Source organism: Brachyistius frenatus, unplaced genomic scaffold (genome assembly GCF_029030835.1).
Source record: "Brachyistius frenatus isolate BFR_SWC_R1_liver_20210118 unplaced genomic scaffold, ASM2903083v1 Contig_2, whole genome shotgun sequence".
In the NCBI taxonomy this organism is placed as follows: domain Eukaryota; kingdom Metazoa; phylum Chordata; class Actinopteri; family Embiotocidae; genus Brachyistius; species Brachyistius frenatus.
The window spans coordinates 8148775-8164123 of NW_027210601.1; the positions used below are offsets into that span (position 1 = coordinate 8148775).

The 15349-nt window shown below is 40.6% G+C and overlaps 1 protein-coding gene across 4 annotated transcripts in view; it reads right to left on the reverse strand.

Annotated features, from left to right (window-relative positions):
• Positions 1 to 342: 342 nt before the first annotated feature.
• LOC138620668 (CUB and sushi domain-containing protein 3-like) overlaps positions 343 to 15349 on the reverse strand; it is a 336291-nt gene continuing 321284 nt past the window's right edge. For all 4 annotated transcript variants that reach the window (XM_069698113.1, XM_069698112.1, XM_069698111.1 and 1 more), the window contains 11 exons: positions 14731 to 14904; positions 14251 to 14424; positions 10953 to 11026; positions 9227 to 9338; positions 8957 to 9136; positions 7241 to 7300; positions 5492 to 5650; positions 3669 to 3805; positions 3021 to 3108; positions 2016 to 2151; positions 343 to 1416 (listed from right to left, as the gene is read on the reverse strand). In XM_069698113.1, the coding sequence (XP_069554214.1) occupies positions 1257 to 1416; positions 2016 to 2151; positions 3021 to 3108; positions 3669 to 3805; positions 5492 to 5650; positions 7241 to 7300; positions 8957 to 9136; positions 9227 to 9338; positions 10953 to 11026; positions 14251 to 14424; positions 14731 to 14904 (1454 nt within the window). In that variant the 3' untranslated portion in view covers positions 343 to 1256. The remainder of the gene's footprint in view (positions 1417 to 2015; positions 2152 to 3020; positions 3109 to 3668; positions 3806 to 5491; positions 5651 to 7240; positions 7301 to 8956; positions 9137 to 9226; positions 9339 to 10952; positions 11027 to 14250; positions 14425 to 14730; positions 14905 to 15349) is intronic.

Genomic DNA, 15349 nt, shown 5'->3' on the forward strand with positions numbered 1-15349 from the left:
TTAGATGAGCCAGTCTCTCATCTGCATTATTAGTGCTAGTTCCCCATTTAGACTCCTTTTAGTTTTGCTTTGCTATAATCCATGTCCAGTTAGGATTACAGCTCCGTCTCCAGGGCTGCCCTCACCCTTCGCTTAGGAGTCGGTCTCTTTTCAAAGCAACTTTTGCTTCGGTCTGCTCGCGTTAGCCATCTCAGATTCCGTTTCAATACAAAAAGACAAGAGACCGGTGACATCAGCCTCTGGTTGTCATGGCGACAGGCGGGTTGTCCTGTCTGGTTAAGGTGTTGTATTCCGTGGTCGTTTTAGAAATAGGCTTCACAAGTCAGTCTGCTGGTGACAGTGTTTTTTTTTTAATTTATTTTTTTACTGTCAGTGTTGAACCCAAATAGAAACAGTTGTCTTTGCTTCACAGTGTCTTTTATGACATCTTCTTTCATGTCACATCTCCCCGTCTGTGGCCGTTGCGGTTCTGTTTTTCTCATCGTTAAGTTCAACGCAGTTGGTGTGACAATATGCTAAATTCAACCCATTTTTCTAGTGCAGTTTATCTGTATGGAGTGTAACCATGGCCGGAGCACTGAAGATGTGTGCTCGCTCTCTGTCTCTCTCTCTACAGGCGAGGATCATCACAGAGCTCAGAGTGGGACTTCCTCTCCACTACTTTCTGTGAAGTATAAAACTCTGCACAGGGTTATAGTGACATGACATGTCATGATGTCTGAAGTAGCAGGTCATGGCTAACTCATTGGTACTGGTATTACAGACAGCGAGTGAGATTGGAAAAGAGGTTGTCGTATGATGGCTGTGTGTGGTTTAAAATCAAATTATAAAGTTTCCATGACCTGCTGATTCTTGGGATTAGAGATAGATAACAGCCAGAATGGTTTTCCACTGCCTCCTTTTCTATCACTTGATGTCGCTGCTCACTGAGAGTTTTACTCTTTGCATCTGTCGAGGGCAGCAGACCTTTTGTGTTCGCGTTTCTTTTTAATTTCTTATGTGGATACTAAATGCGGTTAGTTGAGGGAACCAATGCTGAGTTTTGGTGTCAGCTGCAGAGTTTTTTTTTTCCTCTGCTGGGGGAGATTAGGCTTCTGAACTGGGAATGAAAGTCTCCTGTAATCAGTTTAGAGGCCGTGTTGTTGATGAAGGTGGAGTTTGAGTTGAAGCATACGGCTTTCCCTTCCAGAGCCTTCTACCAATTGTGGTCCCATTAGATAGCTGAGTCATTGAGTTCAAGTATGGATAATCAATCCTCAGACCATGGTGCAGACAGTATTTAGATTCGGATCGAATCTAACAGCCTTTCCTTCCACAGCCTTGGAGTTGGTGTTGTACATGGGGTTCTCGAAGGCAGCCTGGCCGTTGTTGTTTTCGTGGACTGCACAGCCTGTGTACTGTGTTTTTGGTGTGGTTCTGTGAAAGAAAACAACACAAAAGCAAAGACGAATAAAACCTTAGAGATTGAAATTGCTTTAATTGTTTGTTAATATTGACATAACTGAGGAGCCAGTGGACAATAGTGAAGGCAGTCTTGGGGGAGGAGGCATAGTAAACAAGCTTTAAGAAGGATTAGAAGGAGTGCTGTGCTTTTTAGGAAGCCTGGTGAGATTCCAATCAGCCCATCCAAAACTAATTCCTTCAGCGAGCCTTTTTTTTTTTTAGATATTTCCGACAGAACAGAAGTTATTTGCATCTGTTAACAATGTGAACACCAGTCAATTGTGCCTCCACCATATCTCTGAAAAATCCAATTTACCACCTCCTAAACAGAATTGTTTTGCAGCACAGTTTGCGACAGTGACTTAACTGTCTCTTAGCACCTCGCCGACCAAATCACCATGGCAGGTGATGTTTTCACGAATTAGACAGCTTCAGATTCAATGTTCATAATGCCTTCCTCACTTTTTGTGTGACAGTAATGAAAAACAGACGTGAGGTAATTCTCCATTCATAGCAACGCATTCAACAGAAAAACACTTCAAAGGTTTTCTTTTTTTTTTTTTAGCACTTACCTTTGTTTGTAAAGATAGAAGCCAAACCCAGTGAAGATTAGAGCGAAGAAAGGCACCAGAATAGCGATTGCCACAGAACTGCTGTTGGTACCGAGCTGGGGGGGTGGCGAGTTTTGACTCTCCGACATATTCAGACCTGTGACCGACAAGGAAATACACTCTCAATGTAATATCTATCAACACATATTTGCATCTGACTAGAGAATCTGGAGCAACTGGACAGGATTTTGGTGCCAGAAGCATAATGGTGTCAGTTTGTAGTCCAAATGTATTCACCAATCATTTTTGAGAGTGCTTTGATTTTGATTACATGCAGATAAACAGTCTGTGCGGAGAGCAAAAAAAGATGGAATTCATTGGCTGAACTACAATCTCGGAACCCATCAGCTATCATCTGACAATAATTTATCCATTTGTTCGCTTTGTTGCAGTTTTGAAGTGGAAACTAGACATAGTTTCTTAACACTAACTCCATTCTTGCATCTCAAGTAGACTGTGGACAATGACTGGACATGACATGGAAAAGGAACACTTGGCCTGAATATATGCCATCTACACCGGAACCCCCTAGATATTGGCCACTGACCCCAGAAGCTAAATCCCCATGAGACTAATAGCTGGTAGGTTCTGAGATTGCCTGTGTGACGACAAATTACACTTTGTCAATGGTTGATGCTGGATTTGCAGGTGACCTGGGACTTGCAGTTGGAGATGGTCGATAGTCATCATCTGACTATCGCAAGTGGATGGGTTTCACCACTTTTAAGTCTGAAAAGCAACTTTTGTTCTTGGTGGGAATGTATCAACTGCAATGCTGAATCACTGTGAGCAATAAAATCAGTAGAAACTCCCCAGTCACTTTCTAAATTTGTGAGATTCTTGGAAGCAGTCTGTCAGCTTTTGTTTTCTAATCATCATTTGCATTCATTCATTGTTGGCCAAAGAAAGACATGAAAGACAGGTAATATTTTATGCTGCTGCTAAATCCTGTGAAGTGAAAATTACCCAGTCTTTGCAGTCCAAACTGTCCGTAGTCTTTTCCCTGAATGAAACCCTGGAATACGTAACTAGAACCATCAGGTTCTGCTGACACCTGCGGGGACAAAGAAATGAGAGACAGACTGGCTGAGAAAAGGTTTTAGGAGGATAGAAAGGAAGAGATTGTTAAAGAGGGACAGAAACACATCAACACTGCAGAGTATATTGCATTGTTTAAATACTTGATTTACAAATATTAGATAAACAGAGAGCTGAATTATGGACAAATAAGCACTGTTTTTTTTTAGACCCAGTCTGCAAGTACTCCACGATGAATACGTATATAGTGTTTCCCCATAATGCCTAGAATTAAACAGAATACTGTTTAGTAAGTTAAGAATTTAGTATAGATTTGTAAGATGACAGTATTAATTTGTTTACTACACTGAGTATGGAGCAACTTGAATTCTCTATTAAAATGTCCCTTTTAGATTGTCTATCAAACCTCATTGCACTATGCTAAAATGTACTTGTGAAAAATGCATTTACACACTGGAAATGTTTGTCTTTTGTATTTTTGATTTAACAATAATAAAAAGCATTGCTTATGTGTCACTTTGTTTCAATATTGGATTTGTAAATCTGTCTCGAATATTTTAATCCAGTGAGACGTACAAATCCATCCATGGTCCAGGAGTCCTCGATAATCTTGGCTGGAGCGATGGCAGAGTCCTTCAGTTGGTTTCCCTGGTTCACATAGTTCACCTGGTACATCAGCAGCAACAGCCGGGCCTCAACAGCCTTGTACAGTCCTGAAGAGGACAGAATAAACACATTGTTTACAATATAACAAAGAATATAATGGCCTGCTTACTACAGATCATTAGATCCTTCAGCACGTGTTTCTTGTTCCCCTGGTGCAGCATCAATAAGATGCATAAACCAAGTCAAAAAGGAAACTACAAAGAGAGACAAGGATGAGAAGTAAAAGAGCAACACGAACGCAGCTATAAAACAAACATTGATTAAAAAAAATAATCTGGGTAAAATTTAGATTTTTGACAATGTTGAGACAAAAACACACATACTGTAACTCTCTTTAAATCTAAAACCAGAAATGATTATGATATATTTTGTCAGTAAGATATCTTTAGAAGTGTTGGTAGGAATATTTTTCACTTACTCACATTATGACTCCGGTTATGAACAGAAAGGATAGTTTGGATTTGTGGTCTGAAGCACTTCATAGTCAGTGTATTACCTGCAGTTGATTTGGGGGTCGGCACTCCCCAGTTTGGAGAAGCATGCAGCTGTACCTGCAGAGAAACTAAGCAATGTACTGCTGCTGAGGGGATCTACAACACATTGTATTTTAGCCATCTATAAAAAGGCCCACCTAAAAAAAAATCAACATCAGTTTCAGTGTCCACTATATTTCGAATATTTTGACCACTTTACCTGACCGTCAAAGAGTCTTTTTAGGCAGGGAACTGAAGCCGTTATATCGCTCTCTTAAAAGCCACCAGACTCCCTTGATAAAAACATAAATTTTACCTTGTTGAACACAGGAGTCTCCGGTCTACTGCTGCCCTGATCGGTTAGACTATTTGGTATACAGTACTGTGCGACTTGGTGGCGTTTTCACGTTAGTTTACATCCGAACGAACAAGGAGTCACTGCCTGACTCTCCGAATGTGTCAACCCTCATATAATGCAGGTAACTCACTGACTACAGAAGTACCTCACACAACCCCACATCAACAAAATCTGACCTTAAATGCACAGGCATACGACTGATATCCTCTTCTCGCTTCTTGTATATTTACCACTATGCTGAACTATTCCTTTAAGAACAGTTCTCAGGTGAGGAAAACTTGACTTCTTAGGAGGAACAACATGCAAGTTTTATGCGACTGGCCACTGGCCTTTCTGTGACTGCGTGAGTGCAGCTTTAGCTGTTATTGATCTAAAGCTGCTCCTTTAAGCTGGAAAACGGATGTTAGAAGTCTGATAGCAGCACGGTTTTGTGATATGGTGTTTGTGCTCCCTGCTACTCTACGAACCAATTCTAGCTTCAACAGGATTTGTGTTTTAATAGGGTCTTAACCCCCTGCTGATGCTGTTGAGGAACCCTCGGAGGTAAGTGTGTGAGTAAGTGTGGGTGTGGGAGTTTGGAGGGCGGGAATAGAATAATAACATTAAAAAGAAGCATGGCAGCTCGAAGAAAAAAAGTGAAAGTCATACACCAATAATCCTCCATTAGAAAAAGCAGAACAAATGATTCAAAGAGTTCTCAGCAAAAGTGTTGAAAGCCGGCGCTCCATATTACTTGTAATGTCTGGGTGTCTATTTACTGTTTTAACAATGGATCAATACTGCATCATGTAGCACTGTACCATAACTGTGACATATTATCACACAATCTCATAACATGTGTCCTCTATTAAAGGCATATTCAGCACTCAGAGCACCGTATAATTAACCATAATGTAACATGCCTGACAGGAGCAGCTCCATGTTGCCGTTACTAAGGGTAACGTTGACTCTCCCAGTGGTGGAGTTGAAGCTGGTGATGCTCAGAGTCATAGGCTGCTTCCTCCCACGGTAATTATAGGAACCTTTCCATATGTAGTTAGGAGCAAAGACATCATCTGGAACTACACAAGAGAAGAAAAGGGAATAGAGATTAGATTAAGACAGGTCGTGTCTTCTATTCTGGTCTCCTGTCTTTTATTCACAATAGTTTCAGTTGTCAAAAATACAAAATAGTTGATTGATTGGTAGTCAGAAGTTATTGTCTCACAGCAAATGTTAACTGGCATTACCACAATATGCACAAAGAGGTAACTGTTGAACAGCTCTGCTGTTGTTGTTTGCCTTTTCTACTCGAGACACAGTTTAGTCTAACGGGCTATCTAGATTTTGGGTATTTTCAAGGTTCCTCACTCTGAGTCAAATGTAAAATTCCCTGACGTTTCCCTGACTGTCACTAACTTAAAAGCGGAAATTTCCAGGAACGGAAAAACAGTCCATCTTCGTGCTGATCACACAAACCAGCAACGTTATTTTATTCCCATCTATTTGCAAGATTTTTCAGTACAAAACTTTTTTTTTTAACTGTGGAATCATAAACTCAGCAAAATAGTCTATGCTTACTCGACTAGTACTGCTCCACTCGGCTGCAGCAGAGCAATGATGGACGCCTGGTACAAAACTGATGCCTCTGTCTGCTTCATGCAGGCAGCATCCTTCTTACTGTTGTACAATAGTAGTTTTACAAATGTTACTTTTAGCTTTTCTGTCATCTAGTCTTAACACCCAATCTTTGAAGTCATCGTTTTGTAGCCAAAGCTCTTGAAATTTATACGCTCACGTTTCCGTGGCATGTTTGCCTTCTTTAGCACGTACAGGAAAAAGCATATCTTGACTGAAGTGATTGTTGACATCTGTGAGGGGGATAAAATCACTCAGGAAACATATAAAATAATAAGATATAGAAAAATGTATGGAAAATATAACATTTTGATAAATGGCAAATACAATTTTAACATGACTTGGAACAAAAATGCTCAAACCCTCTGACTTTCCATGTCTGAAATTGACTCTTTATGAGTCCATGATATTCCAGAAATTCCACGACCAGTGGGAACCCTGCATTAGACATTTTATTACACATAATGTAAATGTAGTGTTTATAAAGTGCATATGACAGAATTTGAAATTGTATCTTTTCCTGTACATTCAATGTCATCTAAACATGTACAGTTGTAGAAAATAAAGATTTCCTGTAAGGCTTTATGCAGCATCTCTGAGTAGGTTCCTATCATACACAGGTACAGCAGGTTTCGCTTGTCGTAGCTGATGGAGCTTCATATGCAATGAGACGCAAAAGGGGTTTTGAAATACGACAGCATGGGACAGCTCACAACAGAGCAGAGGTGAACACAACTGTAGAATGGAGAAGAGCTGAACAACCACGTAGTTAATTTACCTTTCTATGTGTAGTGAGGAAAAATAAATCATTTAGAAGAACGATGGAAAGCACTAAAGTACAATGAAATCGACAAGAACACAAGGCGAACAACACCGTGGAGCAGAACTGAGCAGAGTGAAAAGGAGCCGAGCAGAATTTATTGAACCACACACTGAACCAGACTTAAATAGAATAGATAAGGAAAGTCAAAAAATAGACAAAGAAGGACAGGGGTGCAGTAGCCTCGAATTGAAAAGACTGTAATAGAACTGACCATTTAGTTTCGGGCTGGGAGTTCCTGTTACTGGTTTAACAGGTTTCTTCTTCTCTCCAGCTACACACAGAATAGAGACAGAGAAACAAAGGGAGAAAGATAACGTCTTATTAAAACTCATAAGCAGAACTGTAGGGAAACAGAAACCGTTTTGGTTTTGCATCTTGTTTAATTTACAAATCTATCAGCTGATAATCTGGGAAAGCCTTTTTTTTTTTATCCAGGGGAGAGAATACTTTATGCGACCAATGACCAAATGAGGATGAAGTGAAGGTCACTCTTAGTCACACGAGAACAACGCTCTGACGCTTTAATTGTTATTTGTTGGCAAAGCAATGAAAATAGAGTTTCTGACCAATAATAGATCTTTTTAAAAGTGGCCTGAAGACACTTTGGGTTTTGACCATTCTGAACAGCCTCTATCATCACTTCAAGATGCAGCCATTGTTGCAAACAAGTAAAGGGACGCAAGGGAGAGGGTTTTTGTCCCAGAATCTCAAATTGGATCAGAGTGCTCCAATTTTAAAGACTACTTCAGGGCAACAGGGCGGCAGCCTTGGTGGAAAGATTTCAAAAAGGAGCTCTTGCAGTTTTTCTTTGCACAAAGGAGCCTTCCGCATCCTCATGTATGAGCATTTATTGGTGAATAACATTTTAGTCGAGCAATTTTAGATGTACAGTACTTTGCATGTTTTATACATCCTGGGAAATCTACATGTTAATATTTGCAGTACAATTGATGGAAGTTTCTGTGATATAAACAAACTGTTTCAGGAATGCACTTTTAATCTTAACCTTTAGGCAAAAATATAGAAATTAAAAAAATTCATGAAATCCATTATTCAATGACAATGACATTGTGACAGAAGCAAAAGAGATTGTGACATTGATTTGGCATCTTAAACTCATCCTAATGGTTAATATTCCAGGCCAAACATTACAAGTTTAGCTAAAATATGATGGCCAGCAGGTCAATGTCTGCACTAGCTGATATAAACATTATAAGAAGGGAATGGTAGACTGGCATTAAACAAAACAACAGAAAGTAAACAAAACATTGGTATGACTAACATAGATATACTTCACTTATTATTGGACCTCTCACGGAGGAAAGTAGAAATATTAACAAGTTTAAGAAAATTTAAGTTTACTTTTAGTAAATCTAGAATTTTATGAATAGGAGGACATGGATGAATAACTTGAGAAGCTCCCGTGGCCCCTTATCTAAACTTTGTATAAACTGTACAGGATGTTTACTTTGTGAATCTGTACTTTCTACCAGGTGCCTGCTCATGCTCACCTGATCACAGTTTAAGCCTGATAACAACCAGTCTGTCCCTCTTAGTGAAGTTGTTGGGGGTAGAAAAATAGATTCATGAAACGTGATGAAGTCATGAGCTCCCCTGTATTCATCTTGGCTGGTTTATGTAGTGAAGTGGCAAAACACCATGGGTGTTTATTTAAAAAAAAAGAAAGAAAAAAAAAATCTGTTTGTATTAGCTGCCAGACTCACCAACAGTCCACAGGCTGACCACCTCACCAGGAAATCACACCCTACTCCAGATGGCTAGTCTGTCCCAGTGTGGGAACTGACAAAGTGTCCTTGAGCAAGACACATTCAAGCTATCTGTTTACTCAAGCTAAACTGGGTAAGACCATCAGACAAATGCACCTAATGTAGATGTAACTCTAAAATAACAGAGGTGAATCACTTACCTCGACATATAGGCATCTTTCCGGTCCACGTGCCGTCACTCTTGCAGACTCTGTGTTCAGAACCCCCCGCCAGGAAGTAGCCATGCTGACAGCTGTACACCAAAGTGTAGCCAAACCCAGGCAGATCCATCCCCACCACGTCCACATGAAGCGGGCTCTCCGGCTGCTTACAGGCGTGGGCTGGAGGTTGGAGAGGTATATCGTTCACTTGAGTGCGAGTTAAGACGGCTGAGTGAACAGGTAACAAACTGAATAAGATGCGTTTCTTACGTATGCACTCAGGTTGTGTCCCGCTCCACGTCAGGTCAGGCTGGCAGGTTCTAGAGGAAGATCCCTGAATCAAATGACCTGGCTGGCACTGAAATGACACCACATTCCCCACCTGTGCACACAGAGAGAGACAAAAGCACACACAGGCAGCGATAAAGAGAGTTCTGTTTGCTCATGGTGCACGAGGAGTCTGAATACCTTCAGAGGAACTTCAAAAAGGTTGAACTCTATGATGGATGACGCTCATTCAGTTTACAACGTGGTCGTAATTGTAACAAATGAATCAGAGTTGCGCTGTCAAATAAAATGTTCATTTGAAATTCTATTAAAGCACTTGTTGAGCGGGCCTTGGCTCTGATAACTTGATGACTGCTGTCCATGCAACTGCAAATACCTGAACAGGAACTCAAACATCATTGATTGAAGATTGAAAGTTCTTCAACCAGAAACAAAAAGTACATAAATACTCCCAGTTCTCTGCACAAATGCATGAAATATGAGTCTGAGTAAAAAATACCTTAAAGTCTTTTTTTTTTTTTTTAGTAAATATGCCTCTTTCCATGAACTGTGTTTCCTTGCTCAACTGCAGTGTACGGCAAAAATACCAGCAACGTATACCTCCAGTATATTGTAGTGCACAGTGTTAAGATTAAGGGTGAAAGAAATCAGTGGCATGGGTCATTCCGATTGCCTTGAGGTTTAATATCCTGACAGTGTAATCACAATTTACCTAATTTGTGACCGGTTGGGGACCTTTGATGCACATTACCTCTTTCCTCTCTTCCTCCTCTCTCTTTTTTTTTTTTTTTTTTTTTTAAATTACCTCCTTTCTCTCTTCCTCCTCTCTTCCTTCTGTCATTCCCTCTGCTCTCTACTGCCGACTACAAAATGAAGGCAAAAATGCCTACAAATACTTAAAAGGAGCGGCTGGCCATACTCTATCATGCCTCAGGGCAATAATACAACATTTATCCACCATCAGAGATTTCTCTATCTATATAACATACCATGGTAGCAGTTACTAATCCCTTTAATATGTGGTTGTATTAGGCAATTCATAAACAATTAGTGTCATGATCCCTTAACTTTAGATGGTAAAAAATAATCGGTTCGATTCATATAAAGGGCAGTAAACAGAAACAACTAAATCAGATTAATGTTTGGTGTGACCACCGATTCTCCTGAGAACACTTGCACAAAGTTTTTCAAGGTACTTGGGCGTGTATGTTGCTCCAACAGTCTTGGATAACTTGCCACAGTTCTTTTGTGGATTCAGGCTGTTTCAGCTGCTTCTGTCTCCTCATGTAATCCCAGACTGACTTGATTTGGAGATCAGGGCTCTGCTGGGACCATACAATCTGCTCTTCTTGTCACCGAACAGAGTTCTTTACGACTCTGGCTTTATGTTTGGAGTCATTGTCATCCTGCAGAATGGATTTGGGACTGATAAGATGCCTCCCTGATGGCATTGTGTGAGGGATAAACATCTTGCCATATAAAGAGGCTAAACCTCCTGCACAATGCTGTATTTAAATGTCTTATTCTCTCATAAAACTGCCTCTGTCTCTCCTCTCTTCACCTCCTTATATTCTTGTTCTTTATTTTGCAATCGTCCAGTCCAAGATAAGTCCTTTCAAATGAGCCACAACATCAGCTCTTATATCAAATATCACGTTAATTTATTGGGTAACAAGGTAGATATAGTTTGTGAGTGCAGATATATTACCTTGAAACCATAGGTCCGATTTAAGGAGCCGTAGCGTGGCGTTCCTGGGTTATCACAGCTGGTTTTGGTTGGCTCTGAAAGGGAACGGCACAAGAGTATAAGTAGTTACACACTGAATCTAGGAGAAAGATAAATTAGCAGCAGCATTATACATCCTCTCAAGTCTCCTTTCCTCTCCTCTGTTGTCATGGTAACAGTGGGTTCTATATGCCATGAGGACAGCAGGGGGCAGTAGTACTTTATCAGAAAACGAAGCAGGGCCCACTCTAAAAGTGTGTGTGTGTGAGAGAGAGTGAGAGAGTGAGTGAGTGAGTGAGTGAGTGAGTGTGTGTGTGTGTGTGTGTGTGTGTGTGTGTGTGTGTGTGTGTGTGTGTGTGTGTGTGTGTGTGTGTGGCAGGGTCATCAGCATGTAGAGCACATCCTGACGCAGAGCTCGATTCAATATAGCTTCCGAAATGACAGATTCACTCTCCACCTTTCTCTCTCCCCCTCTACCTCCTTCTCTCTTCCTGTACCTCTCTATCTGCCAGCCCCCCCATCACCCTCCCCCCTCACTGTCTCCTTCTACCTCTCCCTCTGTTTAGAACTGCTCTTTTCCTCTCTCTTTCCATCTTTCCATGTCACTGTATCTCTCTCCCCCCCCCCCCCCCGACCCCCTGTCTGTCTTATTTAAAGAGCAGGCTGCTTTAACTCAAAACTCTTTCTGTTTCAGTCACATAGTAATACACATCACACACTAACATGCAGCTGCAATCACACACTAATAACACACTCAACACTCAAACATTGCATTCTCACTTCACTACGATCATAGAAAACAAAAATAAAGCAGCACTCGGAGTTACTTTATGTTTGTGTGTACGCCTTGTGTGTGTGTGTGTGTGTGTGACAGTCTGAAAAAATGAACAGAAAGATTTCCCTTCATGAGCAGCATAATTACACAGGAACTATGACTTTTTCCGCAGTTATAGATTAAGTCTTTACATCAATGATGTAACACTTCATAGGCAGCCTCCTATTTTTAGATCGTCCGTTTCACAAGGAATGTTTCGCTTTATAGGAGCTGTAAAAGAACTGGTTGTGTGCATTTATCAAGTGCTGTGAAGGAAGACAAAGTCAGTTGTCTGTGCGCATTACAGTGGCCCTCATTTATTTCAATTCATCACCACACCTGATGTTTAAGCCCTTGCTCTGAATCAGACATATGAAGTGGCGCTTTAAACATCACACGTGGTGCTGAATTGACCCAGCGGGACCATTTGTAATGTGTGTTGAATATCCCTGCTCATTTTCTTCTTAATCCCCAGATAGCAGCAGCTTGTTTGAAGTTGGATGTGGATGCCTGCGTCTGCAAGCCTTTTACTAAATACTGTAAGTTACAGCATGTACTGGTGTTGTCTCACTTGTGAGCAAGCACTTTTGCTGTAATTTCTCAAAAGAGCTTCTCATTGAGCCTTACTTTTGGACCACAATTTTTAGATGTAACTAATCTTGCACTGGCTAACCATCTCTCAGAGGAAAGGAGTTTCAGTTTTCATATAATGCCATATAGATTACATTATATATTCATATATTTCCTCATTGAAATGTTCCATACATTCAGAGAATGAAAGCCTTTCAATATTTTTCTGAACTTTGCTTCAGGTACTATACCTAGCAGTAAAGCTTGGCTGTAGAAATGAATGATCAGCTGTAAAGTCTAGATTTAAGCAGACAATTCAGTTATTATAAAATAAAATGATTGAAACAGGATAAATCCAAATTTCCACAGGGAGCATTATGTTTGTGTTGCTGGAGATAGCCCGCTGTCTTTCCAGTAATTAGCGCACATTTTTCTCACCAGATAAAATGTCATGTTTGTGACCCATGTACGAGCATAAAAGAACCCCATAAGACTCGCAAACGTATCTGCAGTCTCTTAATGACAATCATTTCTGAAATGACAGGCAACCATGATTTGCGTGTGAGCAGCGCTCGCAAATGGCCTTTGTGAAACGGTCCACTGAACTGCTTTTAGTGAAAAGGTAAAGGTACAAATGAAAAGTGACACAGCCAATTATTTGAAGTTAAAAATACGGACACACTGGTTGTAATCTTCATTCCCAATGTTTTCAAAAGTAAGAATACGTCTACTGTCGGAAATGCAAGACACCATCTAAGATATTGATTCCATCGAAAAAAAAAAAAAGCAGCAGCCTTATTAGGAAGAGTTGCCACTGAAAAACAAATGTCCACTCACATCGGAGGAATCCTTTAAGGCTTGTCCTCTTGAGACTGCCTTTTCATTAACAACATTATCTCAGACGAGCTTCCACTCACTATTCAATATATAAGTCAATGAGTCTATGTAACTTTAACAGAAGTTGTTCTGCACAGCAAACCCAAGAGTAAACGGAAATGTTTCTGTCAACTCCGTACTTCACATTTAACGGCGATTAGACAAACACCAGTCTCCCCGCTGAGCCACTGAACAGTGATAATAAACTGACAGGGTCCCATAAACAACTTCATGTGTCTCACAGGTTACAAACCCACACAAATCTTCAGTCAGGACAGTAAATACATTAAAAAACAACAACTATACTATCAAGTAATCATATCATGAATCAAAAGAAAATGTGTACAGCAAAGAGAAAACGTTAAAAACAAGTCTGAAATACTATTCTTAGATATGTGATTTAAAAGAAGACACTTATTTTACTAAAATGACCTCTTGAGATTTGTCATTCAGAGATTTGGCGGCTCTAGTTGACCAACCAAACGCCGCCTTTTAATTTCAACCCACACATTGCAGTGGCTGAGACACCCCTGCCCGGGGACACGAGGCTGTGCTCCAGCTCATGTGACGATAAATGATTGATGGTAAAGTCAGGAACTGTTAAGAAGCAATCGGTAAAATCTTAAAACAATTTTTGGTTGGAGGTTAAAAGCCTTGGTACTGTTTTTGAGTGCGCTGAAGACTTAGTTGGACGTAACGATAAACTGAGACTCAAAGTCATTTCAACAGAGGTTGTTGCAGTTGAAACTGAGTGATCACATGAACATGAAATATTAAAATAACTTAAGAGTGATTCCCGTTGGACACCATGATATAAAGTTTGAATGATTGTAGAGGCCTTTTGAAAAAAAAATAAAAAAATCATCAAGATCCATGTTTCTCACAAACTAATGGAAATTATACAACCATTGGGGTCATGTGATGTCAAAGGAAGCAATAGTTTGGTTCATATTTGGCATGTCTGTCCTGGTCTTCCTGTTTTGTCTGGCTATCGCGTGAAAATGAAATTATTACAATTACCGATACATCGTGGCTGCGTTCCACTCCAGGTACCATCGCTTTCACAGAGCCTGGTTGCCGTGCCGACTGTTATGAGAGGTGTAGCACAGCTGAAGGACACTTCTGACTGATAGATGAAACTTCGTCCCTCTCTGAAGCCACCGACTGGAGTGCCGGGGTCACCACAAAACTTGGCTGCAGACACAGAGACACACACACAAACACACAAAGTCCCATTTCAGTTGTGGTGTTAAAAAAATGCTGACCAGCACTCGCTTTTTTTTTTTCTTTGGGTAGCTGAAGGACAAATGAAGATTTTGCTTCTAACTGTGATTAGTGGTTGCGATATATTGTATGTTCTTGTGCCAAATTAAATGTATGTGTGCACTATGAGTGTGTGTGTGTGTGTGTGTGTGTGTGTGTGTGTGTGTGTGTGTGTGTGTGTGTGTGTGTGTGTGTGTGTGTGTGTGTGTGTGTGTGTGTGTGTGTGTGTGCACTTACGTAAGCACTGTGGCAGCATGCCGCTCCAGGTGCCATTGGCCACGCAGGTCAGGACAGCCGGGAACGAGAGCTCGTATCCCGGTGAGCAACTGTAGCTCACACTGCTGCCCCATTCAAAGTCACTGCCCTGCAATACCCCATTACTGATGGCAGGGGGAGCCAAGCAGGTCACCGCTGGGAGAGCAAGAGTAGGAGGGGAGAGAGTGAAACAAAAAACACAAATCTCGTTTTTAGCAGCAACAGGGGAAGCTGCCACACTTCACATCCCTGTCCTGTAAATTCACTGAAGAGAACACGACTGTGGTGCTAAAGCAGACGATGTATATCAACGGCTGATCTGAAAATTTGTTCATAATCATCTCAAAGATATTTCTTGTCTGAAAATACTTCCAATCAAATCCAATAGTTGCAGAAAATGGATAGACTATCAACAGTTACAGGTGGTAGTAATGTAGATCTAACAGAAAGTGAAATGTAACATTTACATTTTGTCAGTTGCATATGTCTTATACTTGCCTACACCTTGCTACGACTCGTCCAGCGCCGTTGAATGTACGTGTGTTTCAGAATAATGTGCAAAACCATCATTAGTTGTGCTTAAATTAGCACTAAATAATAC